General features: G+C 43.2%; 1 protein-coding gene across 5 annotated transcripts in view; it reads left to right on the top strand.

Moving 5' to 3' along the window:
- Gnb1 (G protein subunit beta 1) overlaps positions 1-12,076 on the top strand; it is a 59,851-nt gene extending 47,775 nt beyond the window's left edge. For 2 of the 5 annotated variants that reach the window (XM_040735052.1, XM_040735054.1), the window contains 5 exons: positions 4,671-4,737; positions 6,573-6,774; positions 8,433-8,649; positions 10,017-10,132; positions 10,307-12,076. In XM_040735052.1, coding sequence (XP_040590986.1) covers positions 4,671-4,737; positions 6,573-6,774; positions 8,433-8,649; positions 10,017-10,123 — 593 coding nt within the window. In that variant the 3' untranslated portion in view covers positions 10,124-10,132; positions 10,307-12,076. Of the gene's footprint in view, positions 1-4,670; positions 4,738-6,572; positions 6,775-8,432; positions 8,650-10,016; positions 10,133-10,303 lie in introns of all 5 variants that reach the window. The other 3 variants (XM_040735056.1, XM_040735055.1, XM_040735053.1) reach the window with 3 other exon arrangements.
- Positions 12,077-15,159: the final 3,083 nt, after the last annotated feature.

Below are 15,159 nucleotides of genomic sequence, written 5' to 3'. Positions count from 1 at the left end.
GTACAGTTATCATTCCTGTGTCTTCCTAAAAAATTCATCCTTTTATTACATACAGCCAGTACCTGCTGTCATACAGTATTCTTCTGTGGATTCACTTTATTTGGGTTTCGCAGCCAGCTCAGCTCACTGTCTACATGACATTTTTTTTTTCTTATTGATTATTTTTCTAGTAACAGCTCAGTTGGAAATATAGAAAGAATGCTCACCTACCATGAATGAACCCTAGGTTTGATCTTCAGCACAATATTAAACCAAGTCTGGTGTTGTAGTCCTATAATCTGAGCATTTAGGAAATGGAAACCGAAAGAACATAAATTCAAGGTCATCTTTTACTCTTTAGTGAGTTTGAAACTAGCCTGAACTATCTGAGAGGCTATTCCTCACCTTCTGTAGATCAAGTGCTGGCCTGTAACTTATGAAGATCTGCTTATCTTTGCCTTCTGAGTGCTGGGAGTAAGAATGTGGGCTACTGTACCAGGCCCACACATCCTCTATTGTTAACCAGGACACTCCAGGCTTTCTGTTTACCATTCTCACAGGCCCGGCTGAGAGCTTCAGTCCATTGCCATTGCCCAGCATCTTGGAAAGATCATACCACTTATTGATAAGTCAGAGAAATATTCCCATCCAGAATTTAAAGTTCATTTCCACAAAATGGTGGTTTTTTATTGATGTACAATAGAAAAATCCTATGTGGTGCTCTGTGGATGTGGTTGGAGCTGATGCTGTACTTAAGGCTGGTACTCTCTCCCTCTTTTTGTTCTTTTCTTTTTTCCTGCCTGTTGTCGTGTTGCTATTTGTAACTCAGGCTAACTGCATCCTCTGTCTCCTTAGTGCTATGATTACAAATGTGCCCTGCCATGCCTAGGTATAATATTCTGTTTAAAGAGTTATATAGTCTCACATTCACTTATATGTGGTTGTGATCTCTAGTCCTATACATTCCTTCCTGAGAAATGTCTTTTCTTCTGGTTTCCTGTCAGCGGTTACTTACCATGGCTTATAGCGTACCTGTGTCAGACTCCCTCATGGAGCCTAAATCTGCTGTTTTTCTTATGCATTCATGTTTGTTCAGTGAAGTTTAATTTACAAATTAGATACAAGAAGAGATTAACAACAGTAACTATAAGAAGGTAACTCAATTACAACAATACACTGTAATTAATGCTATTTAAGAACTGTGAGGGTTTTTTGTCTTAAGACATTAGAGAATAAATTTTAAAAACTTTTGTTTCTAGAATGTTCTGAGCAATATTTTCAGCCTGGGTTTCCCTTGGTTAGCTGAACCTAAATGAGGCTGCAATGGTTAGAGTTGGAGAGGAATCTTAATTTCTTGAAATGATCTGTTTGGCCTTTGTTCTATATTTAAATTTTTTTATTATTTACTTACGTTAATGGGGGTGCCATGCATGTGGAGATCAAGGATAATTCTATGGAGTCAGTCTCTCCACCTCTACATGGGTTCTGAAGATCAGACTTGGGTGTGGTAGCAAGTTCCTTTATCAACTGATCATCTTACCAGCCCTTGACCTCTGTGTGGGTGCATTTGTGCGTGGGTGCAGGTGTGTGTGTTTACAAGTACAATCTGGGAATTGATTCTTCTCTTCCTCCATGTAGATCCTGAAATCAAGCTCAGGTAGTCAGACTTGGCAATAAGTACCTGCACACATCCGTCTTGCTGGACATAGAGAATTTTGGGCTGACTGTGAATTTAATGTGTGTGGGTGGTTTTGCCTGCATAAATGTTGGTACACCACATGCATGGCTGGTACCCATAAAGCCAGAGAGAGTGTGTTTAATCTCTTCTGGAATTAGTTACAGATAGTTATGAGCCATGTGTTGGTGCTACAAATTGAACCTGAGTCCCGTGGGAAAGCATCCAGTGCTCTTAACCACTGAGTCATCTTTTCAGCCCTCAACATTAAAAGCAAAATGCATTAAAGTTGTATTTTTGATTTTAAGCAGTTTGCTCATGATGTACCTAGATATATGACTTGCTTTGTATTCATTGTGTTTTGGCATTTTGAACCCATACATTTTGTCTTTTCTAAATTGGTAGACTTTGAACCATGTCTTCAAATTCTCTGGTTTCTATGACTCTAGTGGGTGAGTTTCTTCAGTTTCCATTTGCTCATGTGTTTTGTTGCTGTTCGAGTTAATTGACTTGGTCATCAACAGTAGACAACAGCTATTCTTCCTGTCAATCTAGTAATGGCCAAAATTTGAAGTAGAATCACCTGAGAATAGATGCAAGAATGCAAATCATGCTAGTGAGACCTTTTTGCCAAATGATTTCTTCAATTTGAGAATTCCTATTTCTTTCTATTTTAAAAGATTACACACACACACATCTTCTGTCTTTATAAAAGATTATTTCTTGTTTTTCTTTTTTTTTTTTTTTTTTTTTTTGGTTTTTCGAGACAGGGTTTCTCTGTGGCTTTGGAGGCTGTCCCTGAACTCACTCTGTAGACCAGGCTGGCCTCGAACTCACAGAGATCCGCCTGCCTCTGCCTCCCGAGTGTCTTGTTTTTCTTAATAGTTACAAAAACTAACTGTAAAATGTCTACTAATCGTAGCATCTGATCTTGAACTATGTCTTCATGTCCCTTTCCCTCTTGAGTACAGATGATGGTTTGCCATTTCTTCGTGTTACAACCTTAGCAGCATAACTGTCATAACAGCTCTGGATTCCATTGTTCCTCTGAAATGTCTGGTTTCATCAGATTAAGAAACACATTCACAACAGCAAAACTCTTACCTGTCCTCTTATCACTTGAGCTATCTGTGTGCTTATACTGTTAACTGTTACAGTGCCTGGATGTGTAACTTGGGACTTCTTGGAGGCTGCTCTAGCACTTCTCAGTTATGTTCTGGCTGAGTCCTTGATAATCATCCAGTAGTGTGAAGAAGGGATCATTGGTCATCAGTTGTGTATCCTATTGCTCCCAGGCAGGAGCTTCTGTTTAGTATGCCCTCGTAGAGGCTTTCTCACAGGATAATGAAATCCTGGAAATGGATCCAGAGGGTTCATAGTAACTGAGTTCATTATTAATGTCTTATTTATATTAATATTTTATAAATTTGCAAGTAGAATATATACTCTAAATTGTTTTATTGAAAACAATTAGCCAGGCATGGTGGCACACACCTTTATTCCCATCACTCAAGAGGCAGGGGCAGGTAGATTTCTGAGTCTACAGAGTGAGTTCCAGAATAGCCAGGGCTACAAAGAAAAACCTGATGATGATGATGATGATGATGATGATGATGATGATGATGATGATGATGATGATGATGATGATGATGATGATGATGAAAAAGAAGAATGCATGTGCGTGTGTGTATATACACACAGATAAATAGCAATGTATATTTGTACATTGATTTGTTGCCTGAAATACTATTTGCAAGGAGGAGACTGGAACTAAGACACAGATTGGTCTCAGTGGTAATCTATGAGGACTGATAAAGAGTATAGAAACCAGGGCTCAGAGTGACCTCTTCGATAACTTGAATATACTATCCTTTGCTGGAATATCTGGTGAAACATGGCTTTACCATTCGGTATTAGAACCTGATGCTGTGTATAATATCTTCATCTAATGAGAAAATGGATATTTTATATTATTCATAAACACAGTTGTTTCTCCCCCACCTCCACCCCATGGGTACTAGTGACCTTAGATAATAGAAGAAAGGATTCTGTCTCCCTATAAAATCTTCCCTGAAAGTCACAACTGGGCAATTAATAACTTATTTCTATTTCCACCATCTTGGCATCCCGCTCCCACTGGCTTGTCAGAATTATAGACTGAAGTAAAGCTCAGGGCTTGCTCCTCAGCTTCCCTCCATGTCATTCCAGTAGGCAGCTGTCCACAGAATCCATGTCTGGGAAGTTCTCAGTGTCCTGGCTCTTGTTGTATGACTTTATGTAACCATTCATAATTTGTTCCTTTGGTTGGCAGCTTTCACCACTCTTTAGTGAACTAAGTGACTTTCAGATAACAGCCTCCTTTACTTTCAGTGACTTTATTTTTTATCTCTCTAAAAGTTTTTATTTTATTTTGAGACAAGGTCTTACTGTCCCTACTCCATTCACAGCTTCCAAGAAACCCGTCCAGTGAGTGTCAGCAGAAACATAGATTTTCCTTGCAAACTCCGTGTCATGGCTTTTGAGGAAGCAAGCCCAGTAACCTGGGTTTCTGGAGCTTTCCCACTGGACATTTCCAGTGTTCTTGCCATGGAGCTGCCTGTTTTGCCATCTTTTCCTATTTCTCTGGGTTGGCTTGTAAGCCCTTTCTACCCTGATTCCATTATTGTTTCTCTTTCCATTGGGCACTGAGCTCCTTTTTGTCCCAGCTGGCAAAAAAAAATGAGTACAAAAGAAAAGGGAAATTCCTACCTTAATATATAGAAAGGCAGATCCAAGATTCTAGAGGCATGGCTTACTACTTTGTGCTGTGTAGGGTATGGGTCTGTCTGAAGTATATTCCTGGCATTGATTCTGCCCAGCTATAGTTTCACCCGCACTGTGACCGTCGGCACACCTGTCTCAGCCAAAACAGAAGTTTTGAGTGGTTTCATTACCATAGTTTTTACATTGAGATCATAGGACTGGGGCTTGCTAGACTTGAGCCTTCACACCTTTGCTTGGTTCTCTTCTTTTCCAGGTTATCTGTCCTGCTGCCGGTTCCTGGATGACAATCAGATAGTCACCAGTTCTGGAGACACCACATGGTGAGTACCTGGCAAGACAGAGAATGAGGCCTGAGATTCACTGTTATTGTTCTCACTGGTAGGGTAAGACTGCTGGGAGATGGTTCTCTTCACTAGTTAAGACCATCTTGAGCCAGGCAATGGTGGTACACACTTTCAATCCCAGCACTTGGGAGGCATAGACAGGTGGATCTCTGTGAGTTCGAGACCAGTCTCGTCTACAGAGCAAGTCTTAGGGCAGCCAAAGCCTCACAGAGAAAATCCTGTGTTGAAAAAAATAAAACAAATCAAAAAAGACTGTCTTTAATTTGATTATGGCCAGTGAGTAAAAACACAAAGTAGCAATGAGTAATTAATTGTACTGTCTATAGGTATACAAAGTTTAGTTACAACAAAGAACTAAAATGTATTTAGACTATAGTTGTATATCAAGTACCTGCTTTTCGTTTGTTTCCTCCATTTATTTTTACTCATGTATGTGATGTTTTTGCTCTGTGGGGTTCTTGTGTTTCGCCAGCTCAGTATACTGTGAACATGAGTGCAGCTTTCAAACAGCAGCTCTATCATATTTCGTTGTTTTAGAATATCTGTTTACTAGTAGATGGAAACACACTCAAATAGTTTTTCCCTTTGTTCAATGAAATGACCAGATAGTTATTTTACAAGAGTAATTAAACTGCCCTTCTGGGTTTTGCTGGTCATTAGAGGCATGCATGAGTATCAATAGCAGTAATTTAAAGAGTGATTTATTAGAGTGATTTACAGGCCTTCTAGTTCAGATGAAAATAGCCGAGCATCTGGTAGTTGTTCAGTCCACAAAGCTGGCTGTCTCAGCTGGTCTTCTGTCTATGATGGAAACTGGAATAGGTTTTAATACCAATAAAGGGCACCTCAGCAGCAAGACAGATGAACTCACCAGTGAGAGTGAAGACAATCTGCTGTAAACCAAGATCCTTTCTGGGTCCTTTTATGTGCCTGCCACTAGAAGGTGTGGCCCAGGTTTAGGGTGCCTAGCTGCCTGGGCCTTAGTTGATTCCAAGTGTAGTCAGGTTGACAATGAAGATTAGTCATCACAAATTTCATGTGTTGATCATTTTCTTGGATGGATATATGAAGCTGTTGCATTCCCATCCTGTGTTCCTCATGCCTAGTAAAGCCTGTATTGATTATGTTGAAATTGACTGATTGGATTTGTGTTGCTAAGCTGAGCCAGGCTTTCTGGTGAGATTGACAAGAACTGGCAGTTTGCCATACTGTTGCCTCTGCAAGTTGCAGTAGACAATTGCATATGGCCGTCACTTGCAGAGCCAACTCCTGCTTTATGTAGCGTTGTTGGTATCTCACCTTTTAGTACTGCCAAGTAGTCCCTTGGAATACCATGTGCATGCATGAAGATCATCTTTGGTTTATGGTTCCTAAGGAAGGGGAGTTCGGGGCATCACGGTTGATCTGAGCCATTTATTTAACTAACTAACATTTCCTCCCTGGTGTCTAGGAGGGTGGGAGAATAATATAGGTGAAACAGGCTCTTCTCTTTTAGGCCTTAGCACTTTGTGCTGCCCTCACAAACTACCCATGAATGTGCATGTGTGATATAGCCTCACATTCCCTGCTATGAAAGGACAGTAGCCCCTTTTGCTGGTGTGAGCTGCTGGAAAAAGCAGTTCTGAGGCGTAGCCCATATACTCATTCATATAGTTGTTTCTTTGCTTTGTTTTTCCTGAATAAAATCTTATTATCGAGTAAATGGCACAGAGGTCATCCGTGATCCTGAGTAGTATGAAGGATATTGTTTTAGATGGCTGGTGGTCCCAGATGTGTGACTATTACCTTCTTGTCATTTGCTCCTGCTCTAGTGCCCTGTGGGACATTGAGACCGGCCAGCAGACAACAACATTTACTGGACACACTGGAGATGTCATGAGCCTGTCTCTCGCTCCTGACACCAGGCTGTTTGTCTCTGGTGCTTGTGATGCTTCAGCCAAGCTCTGGGATGTCCGAGAAGGGATGTGCCGGCAGACCTTTACAGGACATGAGTCTGACATCAATGCCATATGTGTGAGTTTAAATTGTATCTACATCAGATCTTACTTTTTATGTTATTACTGTTGTTATTAAGGATTTGTTTTTTAGGGGCTAGGGAGATAGCCCCTATTTTCCTGTTGTCTTAGTAACTTATAGGAACAGCATTTAATGGAGGCTTACAGTTCAGAGGGTGAGTCTATGACCATCATGGTGGGGACCATGGCAGCATACAGGCAAGTGCAGTGCTGGACAAGTAGCTGAGAGCTTATATTCAACCATGAGGCAGAGAGGGAGGGAGGGCTACCTGGGAATGCCTTGGACTTTTGAAACGTCAAACCTTCAGCAACAGCTGCGTCTTTTAGTTCTTCCTAAACAGTCCCTCCAGTGACCAAGTATTCAAACATATGAGCCTGTGGGGACCATTCTCAGTCAAACCACCACAGATGCCTTCAAAGCTGCTAAGAGTGCTGGCTGCTCTAGAGAGGACCTGGGTTTGACTCCCAGCACCCACATGGTGGCTCACAGTGATCTGTAACTCAAGTCCTATTTTACCCATGTGATGCAGGCAGTACATCTGTACACATAAAAAATATAAAATACATAATTTAAAAATAAATATTTTTAATGTATGTCTGTGTGGGGGTATGTGCATTTGTGAGTGCAGGTGCCCACAGAGTCCAGACAAGGGTGTTGGGTGCCCCGGAGCTGGAGTTGATAGGCTGTTAGTAGCTACATAATGTAGGTAATAGGAACCAGACTTGGGTCTTCAGCAAGAGTAGTAAATAAATGCTCTTAAGGGCTGAGCTATTTCTAGTTCCTTTAAAAAAAGGGGGGGGGGGGGGCGTTGTTTTGAGACAAGGTCTAGTAGTTAGAACAGGCTGTCCTGAAACTCAAAATCCTCCGCAGCTCTGAGATTACAGGCCTTTGCTGCTACACCTGATTTGTCCTTTTCTTTGCAAATGCAGCCAGAGTCACAGACTAAACTGAAGCACTGACTTAACCTTTGAGGCCAGCTGAGTTCTATGCTATGTGTTTGTTTCAGACAGGGTGGTGCTAGCTCTGCTCCTTCCCCCGAAAGTGACGGGTAGTTTAGAGCCTAAAGACACCAGTGCATCCTCTGCTAGCCAGGGTGTGGCAGACTGAGAGCCTGCTTTCTTGGTGGGACCTCCTAAGGGATGAGTCTGGTTGGCTGGAACAGGGATTTGTTCCTTTCTTCACAAGTGGCTGGGGAACAGAAGCCCTTCAGCCTGGCTCATTCTCCTGGTGCTTTTCTGTACTGAAATCTACCTTGGTGACATTGACAGTCATGAGCGCTGTATCAGTACTTCCCTAGTGCCTGCTCCATGCACTCTTTGATGCCAACCCTTGTTCTTAGTAGAACTTCAACCTATTTTCCTTTCCCCAGCAGTCATGCCATTAATTGCATTGACATCATTTTCTTAGTGAGTATTCACTTTTTTGTCAGTTCTTGGACTAGAACTTGATATGTACTTTAGGCTAACCTTGAAGTTACTGTGTTCCTGATGCCCTAATGACTGTGTACCCCATTCCATGATTGATTACAGGCAGGGACCACACTGTACTTTCCCCACCCCCTCCATGCTTCCACATGCTAGGCAAGTGCTGTGTCAGCCGGCCCCTGTCCCATGTCTTAATGCTTACAAATGACTTCATTTTCCTTCTCTTTCTAGTTCTTTCCCAATGGCAATGCCTTTGCCACTGGTTCAGACGATGCTACGTGCAGGCTGTTTGACCTCCGTGCAGACCAGGAGCTCATGACCTACTCCCATGACAACATTATCTGTGGGATCACATCAGTTTCCTTCTCCAAGAGTGGCCGCCTCCTCCTTGCTGGGTACGACGACTTCAACTGCAATGTCTGGGATGCACTCAAAGCTGACAGAGCAGGTCAGTGACACAGTGGCCTTTCTGTATTTTTGGACACTAATCTTTTTTTTTTTTTTTTTTTTTTTTTTGTTAAACAAACCCTGATTTGTTTGTTTTTAAGACAGGGTTTCTCTGTGTAGCCCTGGCTGTCATGGCACACACTCTTGCAGTATTTAGTGCCAGCCTGGCCTACATCTTGAGTTCCAGGACAGCCAAGGCAACATAGGCCCTATCTCGGGAAAAAAATCTGAGTTGACACTGAATGGCCCTTCCTTGTGCTTAGTTGCTACGTCATTAAGTACAGGAATTGGAAGTTGTTTCAGAAGCTTCAAATCCTTCTGTGGGGGAGCGAGTGTCTTGTCAAGTGGTGTGCTTTCCACTGTGCTGTGTGAGCCTCCACACAATCAGCTTTAGATTCTGTATGCTCAGTGGCCAATTGCTCTGGGATTGGGTTTCTACATTTTTTTTAAAGATTTATTTATGTGTATGGTGTTTTGCCTGTGTATACCACATGTGTGTCTAGTACCTGCAGAGGTTGAAAATGGGTTGTTGGGGGGGCTGGAGAGATGGCTCAGAAGTTAAGAGCATTGGCTGTTCTTCCAGAGGTCCTGAGTTCAATTCCCAGCAACCACATGGTGGCTCACAACTATCTGTAATGAGATCTAGTGCCCTCTTCTGCCCTGCATGCATACATGCAGACAGAACACTATATATAATAAATAAATCTTAAAAAAGAAAGAAAGAAAGAAAATGAGGTGTTGGATCCCTGGAACTGGAGTTATAGATAGTTGTGAGTCACTGTGTGTGTGCTGGGACCCACACTTAGGTCCTTTAAAGGAGTCACAAGTATTCTTAGCCAATGAGACACGAATGGATTCTTAACTGTGATTGTTTTGTTTTGCTCTTTGAGACAGAGTTTCTTTGTGTAGCTTTGACTGCCTCAGGAGCTAGCTCTGTAGACCAGGCTGGCTTCATACCTGCCTGTCTTAGCCTCTGCCTTTTGGGTATAGGGATTAAAGGTGTGCACCATCATTGCCAGGCTCTTTGTGTGATTTTAAGCTTATGGGAGTGTACAAAAGTTAGCACAACAGGGTCTAGGTTTCTTCCTCTGCATTTGTGTACATGTGCTTGCCTGTGCATGTCCCCTTGTTACCCTCTTGTACGTATGTCCATGTTCTTGTCAGAAAAGAACATGGTATGGTTGGTTGCTCTCTTAAGAGATTTGGCCATGGACATAAGGATAATTTCCAGTTGGACAAAACCTTCCTCCGTGGTGCCCTTCCCTTGCTCTCTTAGGTGTTGGCTGTAGCAGACTCTTAGAATGTTGCCTATCATAATGAGCCATCATGTACTACATGTGTTTATGATTGTACTATTTTTGTTTCCAGGTGTTTTAGCTGGCCATGACAACCGTGTCAGCTGCTTGGGGGTAACTGATGATGGCATGGCTGTGGCAACAGGGTCCTGGGACAGCTTCCTCAAGATCTGGAACTAAGGCCAGTAGGTAATCTCTCAGGACATGAAGTTTTCATGTATGGGTTGTAGATTAACAAGGATATGTTATTGATGTGGTATTATAGTAAATCCAAAGTGATGACCTTAGCTGTGATTCAAAGAGAAGAGTGGGAAGAGCTTAGATTTTTTCTTATGTACTGACCCCAAGCTCTGTTCACAGCAGCAGGTGGATACCATGGTGACTGGAAGACCATTCCAACCTTGAAGCGTTACAGCGATAGCATATCCTATCCAACCATACTAACGTGGACACCCACACCTCCCCTCAGAACTTCAAAAGGGCAAGATCTTTTTTCCTTCACTTATTGCTGAAACCAAGAGCACAACTCCCATTCAGAGAAGGATCTCTGTGCTGTAAACTAAAACAAATCGTGCATTCCTTCCGGGGCCATTGTCTTTGTTTTCTTTTCTTTTCTCTCTCTCTCTCTCTCTCTTTTTTTTTTTTTTTTTTTTTTTTTTTGTCTTGGGTAAATTTTAAAAGGAAATACTACAATAAAAATGTTAACCAGAAGGTAACCCTGAGTGTGATTGTGAGACAGACACGCCTCTTTACTAGTTTTTTTGCATTTTAGATCAGTGACCCTGTTCTGTGGCATTCATGAAAAATAAGTTGAAGATTTTATCTGTAATTGTTTCTAAATACTAGTCATTTGTAGCAGGACTTTGGAAGCATTCACATTTCTTTCTTAAATATATTCCTTTATGTTCAGTAATTAAGAGAACCAGAGCCCATGGTAGTCTCTGGCTTGTCAGTGATGCAGTTTTTCCCTACCCTTTTTTTTTTTTTTTTTGTCTCATGTCACGGATGACTGTTTCGTACAAACACAGCATAGTGGAAGAAAAAAAAATTCAGAAGCAAAGTAGCCAAGCACATGTTGTGATGGCCGCAAATGCTTTATCGGAATCCTTCCCCTTTGCTCAGCAGTAAACTTACTCCCAGCACCCTTCCCTCCTGACTTGTCCTCCTCACTGTCTAGTTTCTGCTCTTACCTTGGGTTTCTGTGAAGTTGGAGGGAAGTTTGTAGTCATGTGACACTAGCCGTCCTGCCCCTGCTGTCAGAGACTTGTTCTCCAGAGAGGTGCCTGTCCTGTGCTTGGATAGTCAGTTGGTTATTTGTGTATGAAACCATGTACAAATCAATGTTTTGAAAATAATGATCTCAGACTTTCTAAGTTAAATTTTAAACAATTTGATTGTTTGCCATATTGGGTGGGTTTACTCTTAGAATCGCATGCTGTAGAAATGCTCTAAAGTGCATATAGGACTCAGTCCTTAGATGTTCTTTTCTTTTAAGAAGTAACCTCTTCAAGTTGTAACTGTGGCGGCTTTGTCCATTACTGTTGCTACTCTGCACACACCGGAAGCAGCAAGCGCTTTACACGCTTGAATAGTGGGATAAGTCACTGTTTTCTTTACTTTATAAACAAAACAAACAGTCCTGTTGGGAATGATTGCTGTTGGATTCAGGAGGGGAGGGGAAGCTGCTCTGCTGCCTCTTTGCCACTTCCTGGAAGCCTGCCTCCATGGAACAGCCTTTTGCATCTGAGGCGACAATTTTTACATCTTGCAGATCTTCGTAGTTATCATCTCAAGCCATGTTCAGCAGCAGCGTTTGGACAGCAGTGTTCTGTGGGCCCTCCCCTCCCCCTGTATCCTGCACCCCTCATAGCAGTAGTGGCTTCGCCATTCCGTTTTCTGCAGTGTCCTGTACAAAACTGCTGTGACTGCGGTAGGCCTGGACCTGGCAAAGAGAACACAGCGAAGCCCCTTCTCTTCCTACCAGACAACTCTGTAGAGCTCTCTGCACCCTATACCCTTTTCACCTTTTGTATTTAATTTTAAAGTCAGTGTACTGCAAGGAGGCTGGATGCAAGATAGATACTATATTAAACTGTACTGTTATTTAAGATGTAATAAAGCAGTTTGACATGAGGGACTATGGTGTGGTGATTACTTGAGGGTCAGTTTCAGTGTGTGGCTTAGCCACATGCCCCAGTTACATAACATCATGAGAGACCCTTACAAAAGTGTCAGTTCATGCTGAGTATTGTAGCACATACCTGTAACCCCAACACTCAGGAGACAGAGGCAGTTGGGACCAGCCTGGTCTGCTTACTAGTTTCAGAACAGCCACCAAAGCAATGTAATTAATAGAGAAAATCTGTCTCAAAAAAAGGGGGAGAGGGGCCCAACTCCTGGAAGGTTCATGATACGCTATACATCTCAGGCATGCAGAACTACTTGTTTTCCAGAACAAATGGCTTCTTCTTCTCCCCCACCCCCACACCAGCATCTGGAACTCTCTGCCATCTCTTCCTTTGACCTCTACCAACCAGCTGCTTTGGCTTCCTCTTACTGTTTCCCCACTAAAATATCTGAGGTTCTACCCCTCCAAATGCACTCTTTCCTTCTGACTAAGCAGCATTTCCCTCTCAAACAGTAAAGGCCACTACATCTTGAAGGAGTGAACATTGACACTAGTGTTGGAAGCCAAGCTCAGGTTTTTGTTCTTTTAGTTTTTTTCGAGACAGGGTTTCTCTGGCTTTGGAGGTTGTCCTGGAACTCAGTTTTGTTTTTTTTTTGTTTTTTTTTTGTTTTTGTTTGTTTGTTTGTTTTGTTTTGTTTTGTTTTTTTTTGGTTTTTTCAAGACAAGGTTTCTCTGTGGCTTTGGAGGCTGTCCTGGAACTCTCTCTGTAGACCAGGCTGGCCTCGACTCACAGAGATCTGCCTGCCTCCCGAGTGCTGGGATTAAAGGCGTGTGCCACCAATGCCCGGTGCTCAGGTGCTTTTTATTAACCTGTTCCTCCAGCACCCATTCCACTGCAGTGCCTAGTTCTAGGCTGAGTAACACACAGTTTTTCACCTTAAATGGGTTTTAAGATTATAAGAGATGGGTCAGGTTAAAAGCGCTGGCTGCCCTCCCTGAGGACCTGGATTCAAATTCTAACACCCACATGGCAGCTCATAACTGTTAACTTCAGTTAATAGGGGATCCAATACCTCACACAGACATACATGCAGGCAAAACACCAATGCATGTAAAATAAAATGAACTTTTAAAGAATCTTTTAAAAGGTTATAAAAGAACTAATTTTCAGCCTCAGATGCTGTACATACTGACTGGGTCAAGCCCCCTTTGGTCTGGTAAGCAAAGCAACCTACCCAGGGTCAGCGGTGCTTCCTTCTAAAGAGACTCCCCTGATTTTGCAAGCTGTCATGTGATTGGCAGACTGAGCAGATGGGTTTGCCTACCTTAATCTTCCCCCATTCTCCCTGAAATAAATGTGTTCCTCACAGACAAAAACCCTTTGCAAGCCTTTACCTACCCCAGCCCCAACGAGACTACAAAGCACTTGAGGTCATTTCTGAACTGGAGGGAAATATTGGTGAGGTGGACCATATTCCCAACACTACCTTCTGTCTTTGAGAATCCATGTCTTTCTTAATCTGCTTCTACCCTGATTACCAGAGGCCTGATGAAACTAGGGCAGCAGGTCTGTCTACCTCAGAAAGCTGGAGGTCGCTGCCCACCTTTTAGCAGTCATTGAAAACATGCCACTTTAACGTGGGCAGCAGTACAGGCCAAACAGCATACAAAAAAAGGCCGGAGACACAGGCCCTTTGAGGCCAGGACAAATGGACAGGTTTTCACAGCTTGCATTCACCATTAAATACTATTCATGCCTTGAAGGGTGACTGGAGGTGCCAGGCTACCCTGTGTGTAGTCACCTTGCCTGCTGCCCGTGGCGGAGAGTACACCTATTCAAGTGCACTCGGGGAGCTCAGCGGCTACTGCATCTTCAGCCCGCTTTTGATTTTTTTTTTTTTTTTTTTTTTTTTTTTGGTTTTTCGAGAGAGGGTTTCTCTGTGGCTTTGGAGGTTGTCCTGGAACTCACTTTGTAGACCAGGCTGGTCTCGAACTCACAGAGATCCGCCTCCCTCTGCCTCCCGAGTGCTGGGATTAAAGGCGTGCGCCACCAACGCCCGGCTCGCTTTTGATATTTATCCCTCTGTGGCAATAGGATTCCAACTCTCTTGGCCTCTAACGGGAGCTACCTCCTTATTTGCCAAATACTATAGGCTGGGGGCTTGACAAAGCTTCAGAAGGGGGGCTGAACAGGCCTGGGGCCAGCTTGCTCACATCACTGTTATCTTCGTGTCCCACTCTCCCCCTGCTGTCACTTTGCCACTTCATTTGCAACACAACCTGGCACTGCCGGCTAGTGCTCTGTAGACTTCCTTGCCGCTCAAGATCCCTGAGTTGCCAGCTGCCTGTCATCTCTGCCTCTTCTCAGAGTGATTTTGGACAGGTTATTTGCCCTCAGGTTCCCCATGTGAGAACAAAGTTCCTAGCGTGAGGTTACAGCTGGTGACTGTGCAGCCCAGCCTCCTGAACCCACTGTTCCTTTAGCCTGAGCCCTGTTCCTAAGTACCCTAGGCAAGGCTGGATCCTACTCTCAGCCTCTGCCTGAGGTCCCAAAAGAAGTGAGTGCCTGGCTCTCTTTGAATCGCCTATCTGGGTGCAGAAGGGGTAGTGTTGTCCACTCAACCAACCCAATAAGGAGACTGTCAAGTAGACAATAGCTCCTGATGATGGATGGCATCAGTATTGTTCTTTGCCTATGCCAAGTGTGCACTGGTGAATGGTGGTCAAGATAACTGTGGTGGGAACTCTCAAGCCTTTAAGGTACCAACCCCTTCTGGGTGGGGTCTCAGGTACTACATTAGACTGGGAGGTGAACTCTCTTGGAAACTGATCCACACAAGCCCTGATAAAGGAAAGTCAGTATTTATCGGAGAATCATTCGTGAATGACAAAGCAAGTTAGAGAACCACCGAGGTCTTCTGCCCTTAGGCACTGGCATCTCTGGGACCACCCAAGAGAGAGCTCGCCTCCCCATTCGAGTGTACTTAGCACCTGAGACTCTGCCCAGAAAGGACCGGTACCTCAAAGACTATTGGCTGAAAGAGGTCCCTCGTCAGATAGCATGACATTAAACTCTCCTCCACAGTAG

This window comes from Mesocricetus auratus, unplaced genomic scaffold (assembly GCF_017639785.1).
Source record: "Mesocricetus auratus isolate SY011 unplaced genomic scaffold, BCM_Maur_2.0 Super-Scaffold_100042, whole genome shotgun sequence".
NCBI lineage: Eukaryota > Metazoa > Chordata > Mammalia > Rodentia > Cricetidae > Mesocricetus > Mesocricetus auratus.
The sequence above is the reverse complement of the archived record's forward strand: the minus strand, read 5'-3'. Positions and strand labels throughout refer to the sequence as shown.